Source organism: Metopolophium dirhodum, chromosome 1, assembly GCF_019925205.1.
Source record: "Metopolophium dirhodum isolate CAU chromosome 1, ASM1992520v1, whole genome shotgun sequence".
Lineage (NCBI taxonomy): Eukaryota > Metazoa > Arthropoda > Insecta > Hemiptera > Aphididae > Metopolophium > Metopolophium dirhodum.
This window is the reverse complement of record NC_083560.1, coordinates 101,993,763-102,008,347: the sequence shown is the minus strand read 5'-3', so window position 1 is coordinate 102,008,347 and position 14,585 is coordinate 101,993,763. Positions and strand designations below refer to the sequence as shown.

The 14,585-nt window shown below is 26.7% G+C and overlaps 1 protein-coding gene across 1 annotated transcript; it reads right to left on the bottom strand.

Moving 5' to 3' along the window:
* Positions 1-529: 529 nt before the first annotated feature.
* Positions 530-11,392, bottom strand: LOC132937342 (trehalase-like). The gene is made up of 4 exons (XM_061004166.1): positions 11,356-11,392; positions 6,016-6,786; positions 5,602-5,735; positions 530-1,098 (listed from the first exon to the last, which is right to left on the bottom strand). Exons 2-4 carry the CDS (start codon positions 6,744-6,746, stop codon positions 530-532), a joined length of 1,434 nt encoding a protein of 477 aa, XP_060860149.1. The 5' UTR covers positions 6,747-6,786; positions 11,356-11,392.
* Positions 11,393-14,585: the final 3,193 nt, after the last annotated feature.

The window sequence follows — 14,585 nt, the reverse complement described above, 5'->3', positions numbered from 1 at the left end:
TAGGATTTTATAGAAATAGATAGTTATTTTGTTTTATAATAATAATTATAAAAGTTACCTCGATAACACACTTACATGGTAAGTGGTATATAAAAGTAGTGGGAGGGGGGATTTTGTGTGTTTCAACCCTCAAAGGTTTTTTTTGATATAGAAAACTGTCAAAACCCAAATGTAACAGTGAAATTAATAAGTGCGTGGTGTGTCCACTGAAATCAGATGTATTTTAGACCCTACAGTCTACAATTCACCCGAAACCTGCCTATCAGTTAAACCACCTATACCATGTTCAATTACTGTCCTGCAGACCAATTGATATGTTTGTGCACACATTTTTTTAGCAACTTTAAGCATTTGCCTCAAATAGTTATACCCTTATGATGGTTATGTACGTTGTGAATTATTAATATAAATTGATAGTCAAAAACAGCCTAATGAAATGTACCTATATTTATAATAAATTAAAATAATATTGTTTACACTGCACAGTATCCCCTTTCTACCCTATAAATTGTTTTATTCAGCTGTTTCATCAAATCGGACTTACTTTTTCATACATCTTAGAAGTGTTGTAAAATGGAACATAATTTGTGCATAACCATTTGGACGCTAGTTCTGACGCAATTTTTTTCGCGTCTTTATGACCAGTGCTCTCTAACGCCATAACTGTTATGTATTGGAGTGGGGGCCAAGCATTCGGCTGGTCCCACTGTTCATCCGATTCGCTAAGTGTGGTTGGTATGCCGCCAAGAGTCTTCAGTACATCCGCTTGGTTCAAATAGTCAAGCACTCTTGTGACGAAGTATTCGGTTTGATTTTTCGCATAACATCCAGTCCATAATGGTGATATGTTTGTAGGATAAAAATATTTACGTTTGATATTATTAATTACATCAAAGTCTAACCATACTCCGATTTCTTCATCCCAAAGAACAGCTGTCACTGCTTCGTTCCATTCCAAAGAAATTTTTTCGTATTTCAAAGCCTTTACAGTGTTATTCATCTCTCGGTAGAAATCACTCAATATTTGTGCATTCCAAAACATTAAGGCATTTAACTCTACTGGTACGATAGACCTAGTGTTTGTATGTGTGATGTTTCCTGCAATCATACAATGACATCAGTTATTGTATGCAACGTTTTTGACCACATCATAACCTAAGACAATACCTATTATCCGATTTAGTGACACTTTATCTCACTCCCCTTTCCCGTTTTATAATGATACACACATAAAATATATTTACATATTTAGTACATCGCTCGTTTACCATTGAGTTCAAATATTACATTTTTTAATGTAAATTAGATAAAAAAATAAAAATAAAAATTATAGGGTAACAAATTTAAATCATTTTCCAACCGATGTGGGGAATATTAAAATCATATATTATCTTGATCAGAAATGAAGTACCTTATTATATTTTATATCATTGACACGTCGTATACTATCAAATTCGGGATCAAGTTTTAATTATGTGTATGACAGATAAAAGTAAAATAAAACTAATATTATGCTTCATATTATTCGTTGTGGACATGTTTCTAGAAAAAATATAATAAATAAAACCTTTACCAGTTGAGTATAATAAACGTGATAATACATTTTAGGTACACATCATTTATGACATAGACTTTAGAAAGTATAACTATAAGTTAAGCCTACTGTAATTCGAATAAATTTTCATACTCTATACATTAAATATATAGTGAATGAAACTATGTTGAAATAGTGCACGAAAAGAGAAAAATATTGGTAATATTTATAATTGTAATAATGACCACATCATATATAGACATAACATTCTGACATTATATTCTTAATATCTTAGTATTTACGATAGTTCTTTATATAATTGACATTTTATCATATACAATGCAGTATTGTATTTTTGTCGGTACCTACTAATCAATACTTTAAGCTTTGTTTAAACTTATAAAACAGTCTTAAACCAATAAATTGATTTTATTTTAACAAATAAATTAGATGAAAATATATACCGATGTTAACAAAAATAATGCAACCATCCACCGTGATCCTATATTCGTGATATAATTGGTGACTAACAAGCTGCTTAATAAGCTTTAGTTAAAAATATTGTAATATACAGAAAAGCCTATTGAAGGTGACGAAAAATGTATAAGCTATGCTTTACATTTTATTTATGACGCGCAATTATATATATTATATACATTTTTATCCAAACTTAAATCGTCATTTGCGTTAATTTACATGCCAACTTCACTCCCATTTTTAGAAAATTTAAAAATGTTCAGAAATACAACTATATGTACCTACAAGTTTTATAATATATTTTATCATTAAAATTGTTCATTAAATTAGTGATATCTTATTATTTTTTAAAACACATGATATTTTTGAAATAAAATAAACTGAATTATAGACAAATATTTTTATTTCTATACTTTTTGTTTATATTTCTCCCACTAAAACGCTTTAAATAAATTAAGGAAAAATGGTCTTAAAAAGAAAAACTTTTTCGTAAAGACTGAAGAGTATATATTTTGTTTCAAATTTCATAATGTTTAAGTAGTTTTTATCGTAGTAGGTATATATTAGCAAGGCTGGGGATTTACGAGTTAAAGTTAAAATTAAGTTAAAACGTGAAGTTAATTTTAATTAAATTAATTAACTGGTTAATTTTTTTTTTCAAATTAACTTTTAACTTAATAAGTTACTTTTTTTCAAGATTAACGTGTTAATTTCAAGTTAATTTTATTTCAAAAGTATCTAAATTAAGTTAATTTTTGTTCGAAGAATAATCACAATTTTGAATGGGTTTTTACTTTGATGTATCATTTTAAATTCTAATAAAGCATATTATGTGTCTGGAATTTTTTATTTTTGATTAGCAAATTTTAACTTTACACTACGCTAAGTTTTTTTTTTCAAAGTTAACTTTTAACTTAATGAGTTAACGAAAAAAATACGAGTAACTTTTAACTAATCCATCTCAATTTAAATCCCATTGAAGTAATATTAACATTATGTAACTACATTAAGAACCGCTACAAAGATATTTGTTATCTCCATCTTACAAGTATGTAGGTAAAATTTCAAATTTACGCTCAGCAGATCACATGAGTTATTTAAATTTTATATATATATTTATAAATATATATTCAGTTTTCAAGTGAGTTATAAGCATTTATAATTTACACCATCTTATATACGCATAACTTGTTAAAAAATTTAACCATCTTAAAAACCTACACACAAACACAGATAATATTCTTTCCATCAAGTTTAATAGTAAGTCAGTCACCCTTATTTTTAAACTAACGAAGCTAAACGTGATCTGCTTACGCACTTTTAAGACGGAAACAACAAATGGCTGTGTAGCTGTGTGAGACTCAATATCTCAAACTTATTTCTGTTTCCTCCGAGTTTGACCATAACGAGATTTATACAATCTACACACTTACCGCTATATATAGCTTCAACTCATCAAGTTAAGTTAATTTAAGAAGATGTAAGTAAAGTAAAGCTAAAAACAACTAATATATTTTTTGGACGATTTTAGATTTTAGACGAATTAACTTAGGTGAAATTAATTTAACTCATAATGTACTTATGATTAGGGCCCATATAATATGAGACATAGCCGCAAGTAGTATTTACAGAGAATTTAGGGCCGGTAGTTGACAAATCAACTATTCACTGAACTATTCCCCCAATAATTAAATAAGTGGTCAGCTAAAATAGTATAATTATAACTGAACCTACAAGTTATAGTACCTAGTTATATTAATATATTTTATAATTTTCCATTTTGGATAATATTTTCGATTTATATATCTACATATTTTTAAATATTATTTTCCTATTAGTAAATTTTAATTTTAATCTTTCCAAGTAATGTGTGTAATGGTGACAAGAACACTACCTAATTAATATTTATAGGTACACGAATACGCAGTAGGTACATATTAGATCCATATTATAATATACGAAATCGGAAATTGTATTATATGACTATACATTTTAATTATTATTATATTACATTTTTATATCAATAAATAATAATAATATATAAGTATATGTCCAATGTTGTATTGAATAATCTGTGTTAGACCTATGTTCATAATTTTACAACTAGGTATTATTTAAATAATAAATATAATAGGCGGCCAAAGTTATAAGCTACCTATTTTGTTTGTCTCATGAACCAGCTAGGATCATAAATTAGTAACACCCACTATATAGTCACTACCCTGCAACTTGTACTATTGTAAATTAACTTACCTATACGACTATATTATACTATACATACCTAATATATAGTAATACCTATTATATATCAATAGAAAATAATTATAAATCTGCACAAATCATTAATATTCTTGGACATTTTTATGAATTATAATATTTCATAACGCAACAAAATTATAAATAAATGGTTAGTATACAATTAATAATTTAAAACAATTAATTAATAAAATAAGCTCGAAGGTAACACGTCAAATTTGTTAAGAATACAACAGTTAAGTTAAAAATTAGTTACAACAAAAATTAACGAATTATTTAACTTCGTTACTATTAACTTAAAATTTTAACTTAATTTTAATTTTTAACTCGTTAAAGTCTTGCCTATAGGCTATAATATGTAATATAATGCTTGGTACGATTTTTAAACTATAGTTGATATACTATATAAAAATATCATTATTTTATTCAAAAGGATTTAGATTTCTATTTATAAAACCCACCTACTCAACAATTTCAAATACGTATATTTCTATAAAAGTAATGTAAATACAAAATTAACAATTTTAAATCCAACATGCATTTTTAATTTATAATATTTAGGTAGTTTTTAAGTATTCCGAATGAATTAATGAATTTAACACTACATGCTAGATTTTTTATGTAAACTAGTTTGGATCAAATTTATTAAATAGTTATAATTAAGTAATAATATGTATAATAGGAAGGCCACAAATGCTCAAATAAAATTTGTAATTATATGAAAGAAATAATACGATATAATGTTATTTAACATATTTATTCAGAGCTATACATTAAAGGTGATTTCAGAAATGTTCGGAAGTTAATTTGTTTGTGTCAAATGAACATACCAGGTAAGTATTTTTTAAGAAAATAACAAAACTGAAATTTTTTCGAACTTAAATCACTATTTAATAGTAGGTAGGTATTGCGAATAATTTTTCAAACTATAGATTTTATTCTACAGGTACCTAACTATAATATTAATGTATTGTTATACACTACCTACACATTTTCCGCACACGCGTGGTAAAATAAAGTGTATTTTGTAAAATAATATTAATGATAGTAAGAAATAAAAACCATATATACATAATATTCGCTTGAGCTATAGATACAAGGAAAAATGTCCGGTAGAGTTATAAGTACATAGAAGTAAGTACGCTGAGCCCAAATCTATTGTTTTAAAATAAATGGCGTTTTTATTTTATTTTGTTGTTACTTTTACAGTATCGAACAGAGGAAACTTTTTTTACCGATAATTAAGCAAACGCAGAAAGCACAATTCATTTTGAATGGTTTTAAGCGTCGTTGGAAATATTTATAATAAATACAAAAACTAGTAAGTCATTTACCTTTATTTGTTCCATTTAGGATGAACCAACGGCTCGAAAAGTCCCAACCCGATTCCGCTGCAGCCTTAATCTCGGAGTAAAAGTTTTCTCTTTCACTTTCAGTTTTAAAGAATTGTGCCTTCGTTATGTCTTCCCTGTTATACAAAACATATTTTGAAATTATAAAAATTTGAAATGTATAGATATTTACTAATAACCCAAATTACATATGTATGATTCGTAGGCAAATAGGTAATACCTAATATACACTGTGCCACAGAAAAATTAAATAATTTTGAAATCATAACAAAACGTGAATTATTAATTCTCCCCATGCTAGTGTTCAATCAGAAATAATCAGTAACATCAATTAATATTTATAAGCCCATAAATTAAACTTGAGATAACTTCTATGAAATACAAAACTGTATTTACCTGTATGATTCGGGCCGTGGTCCTGTTGAATAATCCCTGTATACTGCAAGCGTGTAATTTTTTCCGTTTTTGCTAATTGTTACGTTGTGCTGTGTCATCCAGTACTGGAATTCAATTTCTAATGCATGAATATTTTCTATCACAAATGTCATGTCATTTGTTGCATCGACATAACTTTTGATCATGGGTGTAATCATAGGGGGCTGAGATCGCTTAGCATAGTAAATTCTACCTCCGTTTGGTACATGTCCAAACGTTTTAATCATTGAGATATAATTACTTATCATACCTTTTGCAGTTATATGCATTTCGCATATTAATAAGCCTCTAATTATCCAGAAAGAGTCCCAATAATATATTTCACGGAATCTACCACCTGGTATTATAAAGGGATTTGGAACGTAGATTAATGAATAATTCGTGGGTTTCAAGCGGACGTCATCTATGATCGTTCTACCGAGTTCTTTCCATATTAGATTTATTTCCTTAGCCCAGCCTTTTAAAACATTATCCTTAATGCTTTCAAGAAATTTTGGATTTTTGACCCAATCAGTAGGAATCCATTTTATTAATTCAGAACCTTCTTTCTCGAAACATGTGTTGATGGTTTCATTCAGAATGTTTAGATCTTTGCTCAACTTTGTTGAATTGAAGAGTGTGTCAATAACATCATAGTTGCATTTAGTTTTCATGTCCACAAAAGTCTTAGAATCATGGAATAATCCAGACATCTGTACGGTATGCAGAATAGATCCTTGACAGAAAATTTTACTGAAACAAAAATATATTAATATAAATCATTAAATTAAATTAGAATGTTTTTATTTAATCTAATAGGTACTATTAATTTTATCTTAATAATATTCACTGTAACTAAATTTAAATGTCCTTTTTTCAAACTATTAACTACTTTTTTTTTATATAAGATATAATATTGTGTCATTTTTGAAGATAATCCGTATTCTTAAAGTTTAAATTTTAAGGTATCAAACATAAACTATAAATACAAATTACAAGTACACATTTCATTGAAGGTTTTATCAGATATTTAATTTCTCAATTTAATAGATATGATAAACATCCTTGCATAAAAGTAAGGTGAATTATTAAGATAACTAATTAATTGAAACCACGATTTTTTTTCTCGATACATTTTGGTCAGATTAAAGCTTATCTATTTGATGTTTGACATAAACTTAGTAAATACAACCAATTTTTTTTATTTCAATTATGTGATAGCTATGATTTTAATAAACATCGATATAGCATTATGTAAATTATTTAATGGGGGACGAGGTGGCGAGCGGTCTAACGCGATGGATTCGGCATAGCCGGTCCGAGTTCGATCCTCGACCACCGGGCGGCATTTTTCTCCGTGCAAGTCACGGTGTCCGGAGAACAAGTGCCGCCATCCCCCACTTGGGCATGGCAGATACCTACGGGTGCCCAAATTAAAAATTCTGCCAAAACAAATCACGAGTAAACAAAACTACAGTACCCCCCCCCCCCTACAGTACCACAGGCTAATGACCTGAGTAATCGAAGCCTTAACCGTAAAAAAAAAAAAAATTTTTAATTAATAAAGAGAAAATAGATTATGAGGATAAAAATCAATGTTTACTGTAGTTCTGAGATTATAAAATAAATGTTCTTAACTTATAAAATGATATATTAATTTAAATAAATATATTTGTATGTATTATATTTAAAAAAATTATTAGTATGGTCATATACACGCGTTTAGAATTGTTGACAATGTCGTATTTTCCATAACCCATTTATTGCCGAATTTCAAAATTCTTCTCATAAATCATATAATTTATGGGTGTAGCTGTGAAGGCTGTAGACCGCCTGAGTTTAATAGAACATGTTTAAAAAGTGTTTTATTTATGCATACCATTACGTTATTTATTTCAATTATTATTTTATTATTACTCGTACTCAACTATATTTATCTGAAAAAAATTCCCCAAAAGCATGCCTAATAAATAATTAAAATATACCATAATATACCCAATATATCACCGTCTAAAACATGTTTTATTTATCTTAAACATTCAAGTTACTCTGTATTTTTTTGTTTGGGTGCATTATCATTCAAAAAGTCAATGACAAGTGACAACTAAATGCGCTAAAGATTATAATATGATATAATCACATATAATATAGAGTATAGGAGTGTATCTAATATTATGGATCACTGCAATAGAGTATGAAATAATATGATATATTAATTGTATTATAGATAAATATGTATAAATAAGTAGGTACCTACTATGTATAATCACGCATGATTTATAACGGAAAAAAGAAAATCTTAATTTATGCTATCACCATTCACCACAATAATGATAATAACAGGTCATAAAATACTTACAAGTATCCAATGTTCTACAAGCTTATTATTATTCTATAATGTGCACACGAGATATTCTACAACACACTCCGTGACTCCGAGGAATGGCCATGTATAACATTGAACGTAATTTATAAAATTACTCATTATTAATAAATTTATATCATTGAGTTTAAATGCAGAATAATACTACACCTATTTGATTTTATATTTTGTTTTAAATATTAAACAAGTTATATACCTAGATGGCTAGGTACGAGTATAATTTATTCGTTTGTACCCATATTTTGTTATATGAGCGTCTAAAGATTAAATTATAAAGAAATTCGTCAATATTACAAAAAAATTTAATTATTTTGTTGTTAAAATTAATGTATACAAACTTAATTTGTGTAGGTAAGACATTAAAATTGAATACGGATTTCCTCATAGATAGTTCTTTCGAGGACTTGAAACTTTTACGTAGGTATATCATTTGACTTAAGGTAGGTACACAATGGAATTTAAAAAATCATTAGATTAATATTAAGCTAACTGTTACTTATTTATTTATTACTATACTAATTTAATACTATTTTAGTAAACCTTGCTAAAATTCAAAATAATTATTCAGTCATATTTCAGATTATTTTTTGATAATCATTATATTATTTTAAATACAATTAAAATCGAATAAATTGTTTATTTTATATTTCATTAGGTAAGAACCGTTCATTTTATAATTAATAGGTATTAAAATATACACATTTTTATTCATTTATCTGTATTTTTCAATACAATTATTATATATGTGTTTTTTATAAGACTGCTGTGCGCTGCAGTTCACATACGCGACCAGTATCAGTTCTTGCGAACCCATTAAAAATAAAAATATGTCCGTATACCAAATAACGTTTAATAAAAAAATTTGCATCCGCTGTGAAAAAAAATTGAGACTTGGAAAATTTTAATTCTGTAAAAATCTTAAGGTTGACTGACATTAACTTCTAGAACTTAATCGAGGCGTGTTTTTAAATGTAAGTTTCTGACTTAGATAATATAGTTAAGTAAAATTGTGTACAATTTGCACATATTGTTTATTACGATATTTTTTTGACCGACTTTATAGGAACACCTTTAATAAAATACAATATCATTGAAAACATATAACGATATATTGCTGTAATATAATTTTAATTGTTATACTATAGAGCAGTGGTTCTCAATTTTTTTTTTACCGCGACCCAAATTTTCCCCGAAAAATTTTTCACGACCACGTTGGTTTAACTTTTCAAAAAGTGGTTATATAAAACAAAATTTGTTTATTACTTTTATTAGGTATTTATTATTTTATAGGTTTATAATCAATATATTTTTATAAAATAATGTACTTTTAATAATGAGGCGTATTAATACCCGTCGTAATAAATAAATATATGACGAATTATTATTTATTACCCACGTAATTTTTGGTACTATATTACTATAATAATATAAGTTTATTTAATAACATAATAATATATTTAATATTAATTTAACATAAATTTCTTGGAATCTATACATATAATTCAAAAAATTTTCACGACCCATCAAAAATTGACTGAAGACCTATAGTTTGAGAAACGCTGCTATAGAGTATACAATATAAATATATTCACATGAATAACAATTAGATATTTATGTTTAATTTTTTTTGTAAAGATTAATGCCGGATTGCATGAACAATGACTAAACTATTATTGAATTAAAATTGGGATAATTGTTATTTAAACATGATTTAGTGGCCCGTGCAGGTTAGTTGGTTAAATTTTATTGAACGATTAAATTAATCAATATTTCATGAAACCCAGCATAAGAGTTTTTAAAGTGTAATATAAAATGCACCTACCTATATTAAAACATAAGAAAGTAGCGAACATTTTTTAAAATATATTGTATTAAAAACCTTACCTAATTGTATTCTGAAACTTTTGAAACATATCAAACACTTGTCAAAGTTGGTATATTATTTTATGTTTTTGTACTTCCGCGATGTTCAATTATTACTATTCTACATTTAAATACTTATGATTATTATTAGTTTTTATCTAGATTACCTATGTTGAAAAATTATTTTTAATCTCACAAGCCTTAAAATCAAAATTGTTCTTAATAAATGTACGTATTCAAAAAACAAATATAATTTTTCAATTATATAATATATTTTATTAAGTTTTAACCATAGACAACCTAGCTCTATCACATAACGTCCAATTGTTTATAGAATGCAAATATTTCAAATTGTCTGCTCCGACAGTCTTAAGAGTAAAATATGATTTTTATTTTTATTTGTTATTATTACACTTATTCAGGTGTTGATAAAATAAAATAAAATAATTTTTTTTTTTTCAGAACTTGGCAATAAATTATTTTTGAATACAAATTATATATTATAAGCTATTATAAGTTTATTACTCATAGCTTATAAATGATAAATATTTAAAATTTTTACATTTGAACATGTGATAAATTTTATAATTATAGAATATCATTTAAGACGGGATTTTTTCACAAAAAAAAATTTTAAAAATGTATTTTATAAAAAATTCTAATTTTTTTTTTTTGTTTTATGACGATTTAACAACAATACATTTATTTAATTTTATATATCAAATTAACTTGTCTTAAGTAAACTGTAATTATTTATATCATTAAATAATTCAAGTATTATTTAAATTAACAATATTATTAATAAGTCCCGATTAACAAACACGGTAAGTACCATGTCCATGGCCTAAAAATTATAATTGCCATTTATAACATGTATGGTACTTATACCACTAAAAACAAAAAGGATAAAAACTCTAACACATAATTATTAGGTTTAAAAAATCTTAAAATTGCTCTCCTGTAAAATTTTTACGTTTGTGAATTACAACTGTTACGTCTTACCATCGATATGTGAATTGCTATTTGTACCAAATAAATTAAAATATAACAAAAATATAATTTAAGACCTATTTTACCTGTCACAAGCAGCAGTAGTTGAAACATTTGCCGAAGAACTCCAAGTTCCAAAAGTGAAAAAGACTTGGAATATTATAAAATATTTGGCGTCCATCATTTTGCAGCAGTGTGTACCTTATTTCTGTTGGCTTACTATGTTGACAACCGTGAAACTGACAGCTATCCACAACGTCGTGCGACGCTTTATATAATATGATACATTGATAGGTACCCCACTATATTGTCGTAACTTGAGGAATTCGGTGGGACAATTTTATTTTTTGTCATTCTAACCAAAGATTAGATTTACTATAGGTATCTGTAGTTTAACGTCATATCAGAGCTAAATTTTTAATATTATATTATACCTACATAATTGATAATAGGTAGGTACCAGAGGTGCCTGTATAAAAAAACAATGCTGTAATTTTATGTGGTATCTCCGTTAAAAATATATTTTTACCTATGACTTTAAGTTTTTACATATAGAGTTGTTGACCGAACGTGCTTATTCACATTTTTCGTATGATTGTAAATTTATTCAAATTCTTATTTCGAGAATTTTTTTTTAAATACTTACGAATTTTATACCATTTATAAAAGTTTCTTATGGCGGTAAAAGCTTCATTTTTTACAAATTAAAGCCACAATTTTACACCAAATGGTTGTGAAGCAGATAATTAAAAAAAATACATATGAATATAATTTAAAATATATAAGTAAACACTAGATGGACAGTAATACCTTTTATAATTTATATGTAGGTAATAATATAATATATAATAATCAATGGTACATACGTAATAACTATTAGTATACATAAGATACGAGAGACTTTAACGTAGTTAACTAATCTGCAGCCCCTTTATTTCGATCACTGTCCTCCAAGGGAGTCAAAATCGTAAGTTATCCCACTCAAATCCCCCTCTTTCCAAAATTATTCAAACACCATCTCTCCATCTTGAAATGTAATATACTAATATCTGTATAACTTAAAATATTAAATAAAAAATATGTGGATGACAAATTATAAAAAAACTTTTTAGGTTTTTAAACTTAAGTTTAGAACAACATATATCCCCGTAACCCCGTCCGTCCATTATTGACGGTAACTACAGTTACAATTGTTGATATTAAGATATTAATTTATTGTATAAGTATTTAATATAATATGTAGATTCATACTAGACAATTTAAATTATCGTACAAATATTATTAAGAAACGTGATATTTTAGTTCGTGGTTTTAATTTTTACAAAAAATATATATATAAAATATTTTAAATAAATATAATGTACTTTAAATGTGTTTTTTTTAACAATACAGCAAATGTACCTAATATAATTTTTGAATCATAACTGAGATATTTTTTTAGATGTTTAAATATGCTTGTCAACTTCTCTTGGGTGCTACATTGCACTGGTTTCATATCTATGGACCTTCATAACAATAAAATTAATAATTTAAAATTTTTACAACCATATTTTTACTTAATCTGGTGTTGTATCAATCGTAGTATATTCATTGACAAATAGTTTTTAATTTTTGACATACAAATTGTTCTATTAAAATTCTTAATCAACTTAATCTAGAGTTCGAAATATCATGCCTAGTGAAATCAGGACAACAAATAGGCTTCGCTCCCACACCCTCATAAGTGATAAGCCGGATGGCTACTGACAATACACAAATAAATTCATATGATATTAAAATATTTTTATATGTAATTTAATTTAATATTCAATATTAAATCAATACTAATTTTCTATTAGCTACAGCAAATTTGTCAATAATTGTTTTTGTCCCCAAGCTATTCGTTACATCTCTTTCAATATTTATTATTGATAAATTTAAAAATCGATCTTATTTCATCGTGGTTCTCTGCCAAGTTTTTAATCTCCGCATTGATGAAAACGAACGTTTGCAGGTTTCCGAACTAACAGGTATTGTGAACGCTGCCTGTAGCAATTTATATGTATAGATTTGCGTACACATCTTCAGTGACTACTTGTTTAATATCATCGATATCAAAATTCTCTTTAACTTTAATCAGGCAATTCTTGGAAACAAGCATCTCTGATTTCTAATGTAATAAACACAATGCGTTTAACTCATGTATATTTTGTTTATGGAATGTGCAACATTGATAATAACTGAAATAATAATAATATTTGAATTTGAGATTATAGACGAATTGGAGGTTTTTTTTATTTAGAAAAAAATGTATTAATTTCTATAATGAATAAAAAATGTGTAAGTCATAGCTTACTTTTTAATTTTTATTTGTACCTATTACGTGGAAGCTGGATAAATATTTGGGGGCCAAGCCCCCCCCCTAGCCTCCACCTAATTGCACCTATGAATATGTATTCTGTCATTAAATTAAATATATTCTATAATGAAAAACATACTCATAAAATTTTACACTTCCCTTCCATGTAGTATATCCGTAGAAAGTTTTTAATGTTAAAAGCCAAATATTCACAAAATACCTTGGTTGTATTATATGAGCGATGCATATTTTGTGAAATTAATGTTATTAAATTATAATAAAAATTTATTTTACCATTAAAAAGTAAACAATATACACTAAATTACGTTTTTACATAATTTTATCCATTGACCCTTAGTTTTATATTAATATACTCCTATTTTGTTTGTAAGATAAATTCATATTTTGAATAGTTCTGATTTTCCATGCACTTTTATCATAGATCTAATATTTAAAAAAAATCTTTTGAAATATATCTAGAAAAATAATTGCAGTTATTATTATATTATTGTACCTATGGCATGCCATATTATATTGCTATAAGTATTTTTAAAGTTGAACTTCTTTTCGTAGGTACCTGGGGAAAAAAATAACGCAACGGTTCAGTGTTACGTAAGTAAATAAGTAAGTCCATAGTCAATATCAGGGGTCACTAACTAGTTTCTACGGGGGTCCGTTTAGAAACTTACCAAACTTCCCACGGTCCAAAACATATTTAAATACCCAATGGCTTTTTTACACATTAACAATTAATTGACATTCTTCAGAGTTGTAACATAACGTAGTTTGGAAATTCTTAGATTTCGTTTATTTTGTACATACACGATAATGCAGCGGCACGAGCGTCTAACGTTAATAACGTACATATCAGTCGACTTCTCGGAATTATTTTTTGCACCTATAGGCTTTCAACGTAACGCTCGGTGAAGGAGACACGTATATAATATTATATATGTATATCATACTCACAATATCGGA

What these genes read in the sequence shown, in the direction of transcription:
- LOC132937342 (XM_061004166.1), bottom strand. Translation starts at nt 6,746, where the DNA reads ATGTCTGGATTATTCCATGATTCTAAGACTTTTGTGGACATGAAAACT. An exon ending in CCACGGCCCGAATCATACAG is followed by an intron (nt 5,736 to 6,015) that starts GTAAATACAGTT and finishes TTTGTATAACAG; the next exon opens with GGAAGACATAACGAAGGCAC. An exon ending in CCTAAATGGAACAAATAAAG is followed by an intron (nt 1,099 to 5,601) that starts GTAAATGACTTA and finishes GTATGATTGCAG; the next exon opens with GAAACATCACACATACAAAC.